The following is a 16,412-nucleotide window of genomic DNA, read 5'->3' as shown; positions in this document are numbered from 1 at the left end:
CATTCGGAACATTGCATATTTAAACATCAGCGGAGAGCTTTCGCCAAGTCAGGGGCTAATGAAGTCAATACTCCTATAATGTCTCTGTAACCTTGTAAACTGTAGATTAGAAGACAGTTTGCTGACTTTTGATCAGATATCATAATTCTTTACTGTTCCTGTAACTTACTCTTATCCTGAAATGTAATTCTACTGGAATTGCCCAGATATCTTCTATATTGTAATCCGCCTAGAACCACAAGGCACAGGCGGAATAGAAATCCCTAATGTAATGTAATGTAGATACTCCAGTCCGTATTCCTTGCGCGCATAACTTTTTCTGAGCCAGCTGTCATAGCTTCTTCCACTTCGCAACAAGATTCCTCCAGAAATTAAATCTACTTCAATATATATTTCAAAATAGGTTCACATTTGTGAAAATACCAGCCCTTTAGTACGAGGGGGTGCTGAAAAGTTCTCAGCTCAACCAAGAAGAGAATGACGTGGATATGGTCCATTCAACGATCTGAAACAATGTCAAAACAGAGAATTTTGTTTCTGCAAATTGGCACTTAATGAAATAAGATAAGACTCTTTTCAGCTCCAGTGGCAAAATAACGCTCAGAATTGAGGAAGTTGGTTGGCCGGGTTGAGAACTTTTCAGCACCCTTCGTATGTAATAAAAGTCTTCAAACTGCAAGAGCCAAGTATAGGACAATCAAGCCCTTGTGACATCACTGATGAGGTTGACTTTTATTGGTGGAATGAGGCACTATGACATCACAGTCCCAGCTCTGGTTACCAGAGACTGACTCTTCACACTACCAGGGTGTGCTGAAAAGCTCTCAGCCCAACCAAGAAGAGAATGACGTGGATGTGGTTCAATCAACAATCTGAAACAATATCAAAACAGAGAATTTTGCTTCTGCAAATGATAACCCTCTTTTCAGCTCCAGTGGCAAAATAACGCTCAGAACTGAGGAAGTTGGTTGGTTGGGCTGAGAACTTTTTTGCACCTCCTCGTATTGGACATCCATTCCCCCACTAGGATATGGACACATTTATCTGTGTTGTCGGGTATTGCATTTTGCCCCCCTTCCCTGATTGCACAGCTATTGAAGAATACTGACATATTTTGTCACCAGTTTTCTAGCCCATTACATTAACGGGTGCTAGAATAGATGTGTAGATTTAGGCATTTCTTTCTTTCTTTCTGTCTGTCTTTCTCCCTGCCCTCTGTGTGTCTTTTTTTCTTTCTGTCTCTCTCCCCCTGTCTGTCTTCCCTTCTCCCTTACTTTTCCTTCCCCCCTGTCCAGCAGCACTCCTTCCCTGCTCCCCCTGTCCAGCAGTAGCCCTTCTCCGTTCCTTTTACCTCCCCCCTGTCCCCAGTAGTACCTCTTCTCCCGTCCTGCTAACTGTCCAGCATCCGCTAGGCCGGGCAGCCTCAGGGCTTTTTGCTAGGCCAGCCCACCTCCCATTATTGAAGTGGGCAGGCCTAGCAAATGCCCCGTGGCCGCTGCCGCAGCTGGTCCGGGGCTGAGGAGGAGAGGCGTCGTCAGAAGTCAGCCGGCATCGGAGATCGGGGCAGGAACGTTGCTGGGGAAACCACCGCACGCGTCAGAAACCGTCAAAGGCTCCTATTGCGCATGCAGCAACATGGAGCCATGGATCAGGGATCACGGAGTTCAACTGTGCATGTGCACTAAGGGTTTTCGCAGCATTTGACCTGGTAGACCATAGCATCCTACTGCAATGTCTATTGGACACAATAGGTATCTCAGATAAAGTATACTCATGGTTTGACGGTTTACTCATGGTTTCCATGCACTAACCAGGTTACTAAACTGGTTAGTGCATGGAAAATAAGAGAGCCCATACTGCCTAGATAATAGGTGGTAGTAAATGCTCACGCAGAATTTTAGAAAATGGCTGTGCACTAATAACAACATTAGTACATGGCCATTAATGGGAAAAATACAAAACCAGGGTTTTTACAGCTGCAGTAGAAAATGGCCTTAGCATGCAGGAATGGCCTTTGTAAAGATGCTCCGAGACCATTTTATACCACAGCTCAATAAAAGGACCTCTTAGACATTTATCGCAGTGTAATAAAATTGATATTCCATATACCTCGTTGGTTAGGTTAGAGTCCTTCTATTAAAAAAAATATTTCGCTCAGTGGTTCCTAGCCTGTGGAATTATCTTCCTGCTTCATTGAGATCTTAATGTAATTATCTAAGGCAGTGATTCCCAACCCTGTCCTGGAGGAACACCAGGCCAATCGGGTTTTCAGGCTAGCCCTAATGAATATGCATGAGAGAGATTTGCATATGATGGAAGTGATAGGCATGCAAATTTGCTTCATGCATATTCATTAGGGCTAGCCTGAAAACCCAATTGGCCTGGTGTTCCTCCAGGACAGGGTTGGGAACCACTGATCTAAGGTTTCATCAATCTTTGAAAACCTGGCTCTCCACTTCAAATCTGGAAAAAAGCTCAGCCTTTGAGTTCCAAGGCTCCAAGATTTGGAAATGTCTTCCAGCCTGCTTGCGACAGATCCCTTCCTTATCTTCAATTCTGGAAATCACTAAAGACACATCTAGTATAATCTAAGGCAGTGGTTCCCAACCCTGTCCTGGAGGAACACCAGGCCAATTGGGTTTTCAGGCTAGCCCTAATGAATATGCATGAAGCAAATTTGCATGCCTATCACTTCCATCATATGCAAATCTCTCCCATGCATATTCATTAGGGCTAGCCTGAAAACCCAATTGGCCTGGTGTTCCTCCAGGACAGAGTTGGGAATCACTGATCTAAGTCATGAACTCTGTATTGATTGATCCTTGATGTTACTGTTATGAATCCTTATTTATCTTATGCAAGCCCCAACGATTCCTTGCTGATAATTGCGGAGCATAAGGACAGTAGGGTATGGTTGATCCTGAATTCAGTAGAGGATTGTCCTACCTTTTTGCTCAGATTTTGAACTCTTCAAGAGCTACCAGGTCTTGACATTCCCTAAGAAAGGCATGTTGTGTAGTGTATGGTATGGTTTAGGTGAGCCATGTGCATGATGTCAACTTATAGGCGTAACTTAGACATTGGATTGGTTTATGTATAATCCGTCTTTTACAAGGCAAAGTACATCAACACATTCATAAAAATACACAAATGACATTGCAATCATTTTACAAAAAAATGAAACCACCAAATTACATGACAAATTGACATAAGAGCATTAATGTCTCCAAACAATCTTCCTATCCCAAACAGATCAGCTCAATGAACATGCCATGAAACAATCACAGCAATGCCAATAAAGTCATACTGTATATATCAGGGGTGCCCAACACGTCGATCGCGATCGACAGGTCGCTCGCTCAGGCGACCCCAGTCGATCGCAGAGCGGGTTCCCTTCTTCCCTTTTCTTTTTTCCCCTCCTGACTGGCCTGCTCCTGAATTCTGCTGCTGCCTCCGCTGCTCAACATTTTAAAAAAAAAAAACAACCGGCTTGAAGAACTTATGCTCCGGCGGCTAACCGTGTACTTGTACCGGCTTCCCTTCTCTTCCCTCTGAAACCGGAAGTTATGTCGGAGCGGGGGGAGAGAAGGGAAGCCGGCACGCACATGTTAGAGCCCCATTCGCGGGCTAAAGCGGGAGACAGGTCAGTGAAGCTTGCGATTTGCTCTTCTTGCTGCCAGGTCCTGCCTATTTCTGTTTCCTCAAAGGCAGGACCCGGCAGCATTTCTCTCAATAGGTCGATCTTGGGCCGATCAGCCTTCCTCTCCCCGACGTCAATTCTGCCGTCGGAGAGGAAGTTCTGGCCAGTGGAACTTCCTCTCCGACGGCAAAATTGACGTCGGGGAGAGGAATGCTGGTGGGCCCGAAGCAAGGAGAGCTTGGCCGGTGGCGGGCGGCTTTAGGGGCCTGTTATCCGATGGCAGCGGCAGTGGCAGTGGCTTGGGGGAGGGCAGGGAGGGAGAAAGAGGGCAGGCAGGGAGACAGAAGGAAAGAAGAGAAACAGAAAAAAAGAAAGGGGGCATGAAGAAAGAAAGAAAGAGAGGGCAGGGAGAGAAGAAGAAAATGTTGGGGGGGGGGGAATGAGGTCTGGAGGAGAGGAAGCATACAGGCTAAAAGAAAGGAAGAAAGATTGGATGCACAGTCAGAAGAAGAACGTGCAACCAGAGACTCATGAAATCACCAGACAAGGTAGGAAAAATGATTTTATTTTAAATTTAGTGATCAAAATGTGTCTGAATTTATATCTGCTCTCTATATTTTACAATATGGTCCCCTTTTACTAAACCGCAATAGAGGTTTTTAGCGCAGGGAGCTTATGAGCGTCGAGAGCAGCGCTAGGCATTCAGCGCAGCTCCCTGCGCTAAAAACTGCTATCGTGGTTTTGTAAAAAGGGAGGGGGGTGGGTATTTGTCTATTTTTGTGTGGTTGTTACTGAGGTGATAGTGCATAGAGTCATCTGCTTTGACCTCTTTGAAAAAACCCCGGAATAGGAATGATAATGAACAATTCTCTGCGTACAGTGTGCGTTGTGTTTTTTTAAAATTTTATTGTTGGTATATCATTTTGACTTGGTCATTTTAAAAGTAGCTCGCAAGCCCAAAAAGTGTGCGCACCCCTGTATAGTATATATCATACAATAGAACAAATGGTGTTTTAACAATTTCTTAAAGGCCTGCAAACTCTTTTGTTGCTTAATGAAAGATGGAAGCTTATTCCATTCTTCTGGACCACTACATGAAAAAAAACAAAAACCCTTTTCTCTCACCATCCGCAAATTTAGCTCCTTTCTAGATGGTATAGCCAGGTTCTGCTGTGTTGCCGAGAGAAGCAATCCATCAAATATTGTGGGCCAAACCCTTGCATGCTTGAGTAAACCGGCAGCAATAATTTATACTTGATTCTAAACTTAATTTTCAGCCAATAAAGCTTACAATACTAATCTGTCATATGTTCATTTATTTGAAGCCGGAACAACACCTGTAAAGTAGAGTTTTGTGCTACCTGTAGAAATTTTAGCACCACCATTAGAACACCTAACAGTACCACGTTACAGTAATCAAGAACTGGAAACACCAACATTTGGAGAAAGGTTTTAAAATCCCCCCCATGACACATAATGATACAGACATACTTTAAGTTACACGTAGGCATAACAACGCATTCTAGCAATAGATCTGTTATAACTAGTCCTACCTAAATCCATTCATGCTGACTTGTGCTACTATTCTAATCTTTGATGACCAAATACCTTTATAAGGAACATAAGAGTTGCCGCTGCTGGGTCAGGCCAGTGGTCCATCCTTCCTAGCAGTGCGCTCAAGCGGCTGCCCCTAGGTCAAGACCAGTGCTCCAAATGAGTCCAGTCTTCCCAGTTTAGCATGAACTTGTCCAACTTTGTTTTGAAACCCCGGAGGGTGTTTTCCCCTATGACAGACTCCGGACGTATTTATTTATTTAAAAGATTTATAAACCGCTTATAATCAAAGAGATGTACAAAATCACATACACATTATTGAAACACACCAAGAGCCATAACATAAGCCAAAAAATTTACCGTAACATTTCATAATTTATGGGTTGGAGTTCTTCGTCTACTACTTCTGTAGCGTCATTCCTTAAGGACGGTGCATAGCCAAAAAATATCAATATTTCATCAAGACATATTACATAAAGGCGTCCGCAAACAATTGGGTTTTCAGGCGTCTAACTCGAGGCACCAAGTTTGCACATAGGACAAAAATGATAGACATTCCAAGAAAATCCTGGGGATCTAGAAGACATGTTCTCTATTGCTATGGAATAAACAAAAGAAAGTGGGAAGGTCGAGATGTTCCAGTCAGAGTCTTTATTGTCAGTAATATAAAAACATTCAGCGGCTCAATGCTGCACGTGGTTTCGGTACGCAGGGTACCTTCCTGCCAAGGATCACACTCTTTGAAGCCCTCTGCACTGGTTTATTGAGAGCCAGTCTAAATCTTCTTTATTAGAGAGGTAACATTTTTATTTTTTTCAAAATGCACTTTCAAAATACAACCATTTGGTTATTAAACAACAAATTTCAAGACTCCTGAGGAAGGTACCCTGAGTACCGAAATGCATGCAGCGCTGACAATAAAGACCCCGACTGGAACATCTTGACCTTCTCACCTTGACAACATTTAAAGCTCAAACCATTTCCCTTAGATTTTCAGACTCCTGAGGAAGGCAAAATACCACTGAAACACAGCCCGTGTAGGGTCCCCTGTTCACGGTATATTCTTTGAGACAAGAGTATATGGTACAATTTCTGTCACAACTTTGGCATAGAAGTTCCAATTCCAATTCTAAATCCAAATCCAATTTTTGGCTTTATATACCTATTCATCCCTCCAACAGGGCTCGATTCGGTTAACAAAATATTCACAAAAAATATAGAGTTGGACAAGACCTCAGTTTCTATAATCATTAGTTAGAAGTTCTGCATTCAAGGGAGTGTTTAGTGGAATTATCAAAGATATTTTAAGAACAATAAACATTTGCATTTTAAATCTCCTGTACATTCAGGATCTTCTGTGCCACTTCTTTGCTGCTACCAATAAACTAGTGCCCGTCCATGCAAGAAATCAACTTTCTTGCATGCTTTTCAGACTGGTGCTGGTCCTTCACAGCTTTTGGTAAATACATGTCATCAGTGTCATTTTTCCATATTAACAGTTCTGTGAGATACCGCAGTGATGAGGTATGATGCAAGAGCCTAGCCTGAAGCATTCCCAGGTGGCCTCATAAAATTTCCTTGGTGATCCTCCCAGCTAACAGGTCTGCACAGCACTAAGATAACAAACAACAGAGCACAAAACTTATCTCTATTGCATATCAACAAGGAAAAGGCTTTCCAGCAACATCCTCTGCGGAAGACAGAGACCAATTCTTTATCCACTTTGGCACTGCCTTGCTTCCGAACTAGCAGTTAAAGAAATTGCCTTAAACAAAACAATCAATTCAATCCAGTGAATTAAAAAAAATATGAAAAATTATTTTTAAAAACCTTGGTTAAAATGCATTGTACAGTCATGGTGTGGATGATAGCGTTATTAAGCTAAAATAGATCGCTGGTTGACTTTTTCCTTTCCAATTATCTTGTCCAATTAGGTTAAGGCTGTCATTATGAGTCTGAGGTTTGTTGACGATGCTTGCCTTCTATGAACTGTTCTAAGCAAAATTTCCATCTTTGTAACTCTTTTCTTCTTTCTCTCAGAGTGACAACACATGCACATTTTGTCAGTTTCTTCTCTCACTAGGGATATGCATTTCTTTGAAAAGAGATTTCCCTTGTCGTTTTGTATCATTTATAAGCCCAAAATGACAGGAAGACTTGAAAAATTTTTGTCCTTAGGAAAGGCGCCTGTGACCTTAAAAGTAAGACTAGAGTCATCCAATGTGAGGCCAGAGCTCTGCATTATCTACTGTCATAGACATTAGTCTTTAAGGCCTAACTACAGTTAGACACTCAGGGGCTGATTCTACAAACGGGCATCCCGATTGTAGGCGGAATAGTGATATCAGAGGTCGTATGCATCCTTAAATAGAAAGGTTTTTAAGTTTCCCTTAAATTTTTCAAGATTTATCTTTTCCCGTAAGTATAGTGGAAGTGTATTCCAAAGCGTAGGGGCAGTAACTGAAAATATTCGCTTCCGAGTGGCATCTCCATAGGTGCCTTATATATAGGCCTGTAAAATGCTGGCCTACATTTAAAGTGTCTGTTAGTAACAGTAGACATGATTCTCTACAGGACACCGACGTGTGATTGATACTCGATCAATGGCCACTTCTAAAGCAGCTGTCAAGATCGGCATCCTTTAGAAAATCAGACTCTCAGGCTCCTCTGTCAAGCTTCAAGTTTTTTTAAAATTTTGATGTATTGCAATATCATAAATTCAAAGCTACCTACGATATGTGCTGCTCATAGTGTGACAGAGGAGCATTACTGGTTGCTGTTCGTTTCCTTTAATTATTCAGTATATGCATACTGAAATACAGAATTAAGGATTGAAGACTGAGTACCCACACAAATATCATCTCGTCATACATTCAGACTCCTGAGGCAGGCCCGCTTGGGGCTGAAACACGGTCATGTCGAGTCTTTTTTAGTCAATAAACGAGATTGAATATCAATCAGTCACCTTCGTTGTTTTCCTTCTTCTGTCAACCCTACTCTCCTACCTGCCTTTATGAGAAGTCCAAGCCTGCTGCTTGCTCACATTACCAAAGCCACGTAGAAACTATGGTAAAAAAGCAAGTTAAACAACATAGGCACTATTGAAGGCTAAACACTGAGGGTCAGATTCTGTAATTGGCACCTCAAAAAGATAGGCGCCCATTGCATGTCAATCACACTGAGGCGCCCGTTACAGAATTGCACCTAACTAAAACTTAGGCCTCTGTAATGTAGGCCAGAGTTTTAAAGGCCTACATTATAGGTGCCAAAAAGCCTTGCTCCACCCCTAAACACGTCTTCAATGGTGTTAGGCACCTATGAAGATAAGCACCTATAGAAACATAAGAATTTCCATACTGGGACAGACCGAAGGTCCATCAAGCCCAGTGTCCTGTTTCCAACAGTGGCCAACCCAGGTCCCTAGTACCTGGCAGAAACCCAAAGAGTAGCAACATTCCAGAGCTGAGACTGTGATGTCATAATGCCTCATTCCACCAATGCCTAAGAGCCAACCTCAGCAGTGATGTCACAATGGTGGATTATCCTATACTTGGCTCACATAAGAATTGACATACTGGGACAGAGCAAAGGTCCATCAAGCCCAGGATCCTGTTTCCCAAGTACCAGGCAGAAACCCAAAGAGTAGCAACATTCCAGTGCTGAGATTGTGATGTCATAATGCCTCAATCCACCAATACCTAAGAGCCAACCTCATCAGTGATGTCACAATGGCTTCATTGTCCTTTACTTGGCTCACATAAGAACTGCCATATAGGGACAGACCGAAGGTCCATCAAGCCCAGTGTCCTGTTTCCAACAGTGGCCAACCCAGGTTCCCAGTACCTAGGTAGATCCCAAGTAGTAAAACAGATTTTATGCTGCTTATCCTAGGATTAAGCAGTGGGTTTCCCCAAGTCCATCTCAATAATGGCCAATGGGCTTTTTCTTTTAGGAAATTATCCAAACCTCCCAATTAATTTTTATTTTTTTATTATGAGTTTGTTAAAGCTCATTATTGAAGTCAGTTTACTGACTACACCCCCCTCTTCTTTTTTTTTTTTTTTTACAAAACCACGCAAGAGGTTTTTAGCATTGGTCGGCATGCTGAATGCGCTGTACTGCTCCGACACTCAAAGGAACTCATGACTGTTGGCTCTAAAAACCTCTTACGTGGGTAAGTTAGGTGCGTCTTATAGAATTTGCCCCCTAGTTCAACAAGTTTCCAGTTTTTTTCGTCATCTATTTTTTTCTATGATATGAAACAACTGCAAACTTGCTGGACTAAGTGTCTAGCCCTCAAAGGAGACCATAAATTTCAAACCACCCTTGTATATAACAGCGGGATCTGGAAAGGCCCGGTTGTCACCGATAACCCACCCCCCAAAACCTTACACTGTTATCCCTACCTCTAAGCCTCCTGACACCCCCTCCCCCGCCCGCTCTTACCCCATTTATGATACATTCTCCCATTAACATTGAGCATAATAATAAGACGCCCTCTCGTCTGTTTATTGGCAACCACAAACAAGTTCAGGTTTCAAGTTTTATTCAAATTTTGATTCAATCACAATATCATAGTTTCAAAGCAATTTGCAAATAAAAGTAGGAGTCCATACATTGGAGACAAAGACGTTACACGTGAGGAGAGCGGGAGGAAGTAGAATAAATATAGGAAAGAAAGAAAAAAAGGTCAAAACATAAGGTGGAGGGGTAAAAAGTTTTTTTGTTTTTCTTTTAAAAAGAAGCATCGAATACGTAAATCAGGTCTCGAAAGCACCTTTATATAACCAACAATAACGGCAAATAAGCATTCCCGAGCTATCCAATATGCCTAGTAATACGTATAGCCCTCGCTCCTGCCATGCCAGCTAGGGTCTGGGGGTGCCCCCTTTCCCAGGGTCGCCTGACTCAATGGCAGAGCTTCCAGCCAGCCCGCTGCTCGTCCCCGGATGAGCTCAGCAACTGGAAGCTCGGGATCACTGCCCTCAAGACAATCTGAGCTCCCCCCCCCCCCCCCCGTGAAAACACCACCTACGAAAGGAGAAAGGGGCGTGTAGGATCAGGAAAAGCCCGGAGCCTCATTGGTCCCGGCTTATATACCCCCACCTGCACCCCTCAAGTCTGCCTCCCCAGCAAATTCCTTCAACATTTTCTGGCGGGACACTTTGCCAGCCAATCGCATCACTCTGATGCCTCACCCTCTTGCACAGCATCCGACCGTCCCCGGAAGGTCTTGATAGGCAACAACGCGGGCCTACCAGCCACGTGTTATTGTCGCCTATTGAGATCAGCTCTCGGGCTCATATTTTGATTAGATCCAATCGCAAGAAGGCAGAATGGTTTAATTTCTTCATATTGACTGGTGCCGATTCACATGCAAAACTTCCTTCTGTCACAAAAGAGATTTTGGATTAAGCTCATTTTTTTCCCCCCCAGCTATATTTGAAGATACAGATCTCTCCTCCATTCAGTCCTGGAATCAGGGGCAGCTTTTAAATATACTCAAACTACCAAGCGTTTGTCCTCAACAGAGAAAACAGAAAATAAGAGTGAACCCCTCTTGACATCATGGGAAGATGGGATCCTTTCTTCTGCATTCTTTGAATTTTAAGAGTTACTAATCTCCTGAAAAGATACCCATTTCGGTAACAGTGTTTAAATATTTATGGCCATGTAAAAAAAAAAAATAAAAAAAATTTCCATGAATACGGTGAGCAGACGATAGCCAAAAGCCATGAAGCAGCCCTTGTGAAGCCAACACCCTGTGCCTCCCCTTGATAAGGTCAAGACTCTCAGCAATACCTTGTTGAATTCTGACCTGGCAAAATGAACTAAAGAACAGGAACGACAGCAGAGGGAACGCTGGAAGGTCAGCGCTTAGAATTATTCCCATCAAAGCTGCAAAGCCTGGCTTGCAAGCGCAGCTGATTGGCTCCGCCTACTTGTTTCTTGCTTAGCCCCTGCGGCGTTTGCTGTAAATGTTCGAACAGTTCTTTAACTTTACATGAGTTTTCCTTTGAAATAATTGTGCTCCGGGGCACCAATGGAATCGCAAATTAGCACCAACCTATTATGGATAGACCAGCTTGGCCTTTTTTTTTAAATGCAGTTTCAATACACCTGCTAAAATATTTATTAAATGAATAAAACAGGAAGAATGCAGCAGATCCTTGGGCCGTTCCATCTGCATTATGAATAATAGTGCAGACACAAAAACTTTCATGCCATGCAAGGTCCACCGGGTGACAGTATTTTTCCAATACTGTAATTACTGTATCTTACCTGGAAATATTTCTCTGTTTTCCTGCTAACGATGTATATCTGTCCTATTGGATTTCACGCAAGGTTGTGAGGTATAATCAATTAGACTAGATTTTATTTAGATACTAACTTCTCCACTTTCAATGCCCGTCCACCTATTGTCCCATAACAAACTGATCTTAATCACCTTCCTTGTATTTAAGAACATAAGAAGTTGCCCCCGCTGAGTCAGACCAGAGGTCCATCTTGCTCAGCGGTCCGCTCCCGCGGCAGCCCATCAGACCTAGTGCCTGAACAGTGGTCCCTGATTAATTTTGTAATTTACCTCTAATCCCATCCCTATAATCTACCTCTACTCTTATCTGTACCCCTCAATCCCTTTGTCTTCCAAGTACCTATCCAAAGCTTCTTTGAACCCCTGTAGCGTGCTCCTGTTTATCACATCCTCTGGTAGCGCGTTCCATGTATCCACCACCCTCTGTGTGAAAAAGAACTTCCACACAGAGGGTGGTGGATACATGTCTTTAAATGTAGCAATCACCCCCCTGAATAGAGTCTAGGCAATATACAAGAATAAAACAATACATGAGAATGAAATCAACAATAGCAGATAGGCCATAGTCTGCTTATATTGTATGGTGAGTCCTCCAAAACCCACCCAAACTATGTACATACAGATGATACCTGAAGGAATAAGGGCTATTGTTGCGGTGTACAGATGGGTAAAGTAAGTTTTGGGTGGGATCTAGAGAGCTCACCATACAATATAGGCAAGTTATAGTGACGTGTACCTGGGACTTTTTAATGTGATGTTTACTGCAGCGTCCCCTAAAGTGCCCCTCTGCTCAGCTCAGATGTCTTTGTGGCCAGTTTGCTAAGAATGCTGGCTGCTTGCAAGTAGGGTTAAGACCCAAGAAACAATTGGCAATCAAGTTTTAATCTCACTCACGATACACACCGGAGTCTAAATTCAATATCAATATACAAACTTTAATATGGCCTTCAGAAGGGGTAAACCAAGTGTGTAATTTTTGGTTTTTTTACCGCAGGCAGGAAGCTCATAAGTGACAAGCACCAGACCCTAAGTATAAATAAGTCCTGCCCGGTACATCATTTTGTCCTATTTAATGTGAATCTTTTAAATATTGAAGATAAAATGTCTCTCAAAAAGGACACGCAGTGTTATTTTCAATGAATGAGAAAGGAGTAAAAAAAAAAATCCCCCGACAATCATAATGTGAAAGAAATCATCAAAGTAAATATAATATGATGAAAATGTTGAGATCAGGAAATGATCCAACTTATCTGAGTCCCATAGGAATATTGTCATCACTCAAGATTTTCCCCGGACACGTCCTCCTTTTCGAGGATGTGTCCGGGGGTCTGGACGGCTTTTCAAAACCCGGCACTTTGAAAACCCGGGTTTTGAAAAGCCTCCTCGAAATCGCATCGAGCAGGAGGAAATCCACGCATGAGCGGGTGCCACCTGTGACGTTATTGCGTGGCAAATGCGCATGCGTGGATTTACTACTGCCCGACGAGAGCAGGCAGTGGGGGAGCGGGGCTCCAGCGGCTCTAGGGCGGGATTAGGGGCAGGATTGGGGCATAACGGGGCAGGGATGGGTGAAACTGGGCGGGCCTGGGGGTGGGCCTACTGGCTTGTTTTTGTACATTTTTCATCTGGACTTTTTCATATTTGAAAATGGCCATAAAAGATAGATGCAGTAAGGGCCAAAAAGTCTAGATAGGTCGTCTTGTAATTTTTTTTTTTATTAAAGGTAGACATAGTGATTACTTGAAAATCAATAAAATAATTATGAAGTAAAGGTAGACATCTTTCTCTTCTGCATTTCTGGATGTCTTTCTCAAAACGTCCAAACTCAGACTTAGAGGTCCTATCGAAAATGCCCCTCCTTGTCTGTTTTTTGAACTCCAAGTACATGTGGAATAGAAATTTAAAAAAAATAATAAATAAATATTTACAATGTAAATAGTCTTGAGGGGTTATAAGGAAGAAAGATGCCAAATTCAATTTACGAAAGAGCTCAGAACGAGAAAGAAAATCTATGAATTCCTGCAGGTAGGTTCAAAGGACGAAGTTCAACCATAAAATCGGAATGTAAGGAAACAGCTGAGAATTGAATGTGTTGGCTAACATGATACATATGGAGACATGAAAGGGAGAATTTAAAAATAATGACATCACAGTATGAGATTTCCACTGATAAACGCAAATCGGGATTTCCCCAGGGTGCTGGTTTGATTTGAGCCCATGTGACAGCTGAGGTGAGTGCAAGGGTTCCGAAAACAAAGGCAACCAAGGATTGGTAGGTCAAACCTACTGAAAGCAAGATCTGGAAATGAAATAAGAGTCGAGATCTTACCAGATCATTGGGGTTGGTTATGGTTTTCTCTTTCAAGAGTTTTTTCTGCAATAACTTGGTTTCATATTCTGGTCTTGGATGCTCCTATCAAATAATAACAGCACATAGTCAGGGTGCAGAACGGGAAAACTAATTTGTACCAGTCACTTGAAAATATCAAACATCACAAATATGACAGTACAGTACAACCAAACACAGTGGAACAATTTGTGGTTTGACTGGGAGACACAGTGAATAAAAATCACAGTCACAAAGGTACCAGGGATCAAAACACTGGCAGGACACTCAGATCTATCTAAATGGAAGACCAATCAAACCTGTATACGATCCTTGGTGCAAATTTCATGGTGAAAAAAGGAGAGAGAACATATTAATAATATTATGTCAAGAAAATCTCTTGCACCAGATGGCTCAGTATTTTGCAGAGAGGTCAGGACAGTATGACGTATGAATAGGACAGGCCACCAAAGCATTAGAAATAATCCCTCATGATTTTTTAATAAACATAACAGATTCATAAAAGCCACATGTCCTCAGAAACACCCCCATGTACAAAACTTACCCTCCCCCCTTTTTCAAAACCACGCAAGAGGTTTTTAATGCCGGCCATTGGAACAGGGTAGAGCATTCAATGCGCCAGCGCTAAAACCATTTTGCGTAGTTTTGTAAAAAGGGGGGGGGAGGGGTAATCAAACACCACCGAAAATTACACTCTAAAAATTCAGTAATGCTAAAAAGCTATTATATAAAGGCTCTTTTTCTTTTCTTTTTTTAACTAATATAACTTACATAGAAACACATAAAGCGACAGAGAAAAAGTGCGTTATTTTTGTCAGAATGGAGATTGATTGATTTATTTTAGTTTCTTATAATGCTGCCTGCATGCCCCCAAACAGTCAAAGCAGCGTACCATCAGATACAGTAGGGAGTCGGGAACCAAAGTGGCAAATTTGCAGTCTCGGAAAAAGCATAAAAAAAACCAACCTGGTAGTTCTGTGGAAAATAAAAATCATGATGAATCATTAAGGCCCTCTTTCGCTAAGCCATGGTAGCTCAGGACGCTAAATGCGCCAACGCTGTGATAGAAACCTCTACTGTGGCATAGTACAAGTGTGTGTGTGTGTGTGGGGGGGGTAAGTTTCCACTGGCATTTTCAGCTGAAACATAACCCATCTGACCGGTTTCAGCGCTGAAACCAAAATTGTCGCCCTCTAATGCCACATGCGCAAAATTGTCGCCCTCTCACGCCACTTCCAGAATAGTGATCAGCCGCTTTGCTGCCAATTCTGGGTGAGTACTGTTTCGCTGTTCATCCACCTGGAGGAGTGGCCTAGAAGTTAGAGCGGCTGACTCGGCACCCTGAGGTTGCGAGTTCAATTCCTACCGCTGCTCCTTTTGACTCTGGGCTTGGGTTACCTGATTTTACGACTGTATAATCCAGACCCATGGCCTCCCCCAGGCCCGCCCTGTTCTGCCTCCGCCTCGCCCCCCCCCCCCAACCTGTCCTCGTGCTCAGAGCTGCGTCGGGAGGGCACCTACGCAGATGTGACGTGACGTGTGATGTCATCGCATTGCATGCGCAGATGCCCTGCCCGACGCGGCTTTGAGCTGGAAGCTTTTCAAAATGCACACAAAGTGCTGGATTTTGAAGAGCCGTCCGGATGCATACGGACATTTATTGATTTATTTTTTCATATCGTTCTCTCAGGGGAGCTCAGAACGGTTTACATGCATTTATTCAGCTACTCAAGCATTTTCCTGGTGAGCTCACAATCTATCTAATGTACCTGGGGCAATGGAGGGATTAAGTGACTTGCCCAGGGTCACAAGGAGCAGCGTGGATTTGAACCCACAACCTCAGGGTGCTGAAGCTGTAGCTTTACCCACTGTGCCATTCTAGAAATCATAACGTAAAAGTGAGCCAAGTCTAGGACAATGAAGCCATTGTGACATCACTGATGAGGTTGGCTCTTATTGGTGGATGAGGCATTATGATGTCACAATACCAGCTCTGCTTATCAGAGGCTGAAACTTGTCACACTATTTAGTGAATTTTCTATACTGTTCTTCCATGGGAGTTCCAGAATGGTTTACATGAATTTATTCAGCTACTCAAGCATTTTCCTGGTGAGCTCACAATCTATCTAATGTACCTGGGGCAATGGAGGGATTAAGTGACTTGCCCAGGGTCACAAGGAGCAGCGTGGATTTGAACCCACAACCTCAGGGTGCTGAAGCTGTAGCTTTACCCACTGTGCCATTCTAGAAATCATAACGTAAAAGTGAGCCAAGTCTAGGACAATGAAGCCATTGTGACATCACTGATGAGGTTGGCTCTTATTGGTGGAATGAGGCATTATGATGTCACAATACCAGCTCTGCTTATCAGAGGCTGAAACTCGTCACACTATTTAGTGAATTTTCTATACTGTTCTTCCATGGGAGTTCCAGAATGGCTTACATGAATTAATTAAGGCACTCAAGCATTTTTCCCTGTCTGTCCCAGTGGGCTCACAATCTATGTAATGTACCTGGGGCAATGGGGGGGATTAAGTGACTTGCCCAAAGTCACA

At 42.9% G+C, this 16,412-nt stretch overlaps 1 protein-coding gene across 1 annotated transcript in view; it reads right to left on the bottom strand.

Annotated features, from left to right (window-relative positions):
- The window catches only part of ANO2 (anoctamin 2), a 228,699-nt gene that overhangs the window by 78,001 nt on the left and 134,286 nt on the right, over positions 1 to 16,412 (bottom strand). Inside the window, exon 13 of the mRNA XM_033953477.1 lies at positions 13,840 to 13,923. Within this exon, the coding sequence (XP_033809368.1) occupies positions 13,840 to 13,923 (84 nt within the window). The remainder of the gene's footprint in view (positions 1 to 13,839; positions 13,924 to 16,412) is intronic.

Source organism: Geotrypetes seraphini, chromosome 7, assembly GCF_902459505.1.
Source record: "Geotrypetes seraphini chromosome 7, aGeoSer1.1, whole genome shotgun sequence".
Lineage (NCBI taxonomy): Eukaryota > Metazoa > Chordata > Amphibia > Gymnophiona > Dermophiidae > Geotrypetes > Geotrypetes seraphini.
The sequence above is the reverse complement of the archived record's forward strand: the minus strand, read 5'-3'. Positions and strand labels throughout refer to the sequence as shown.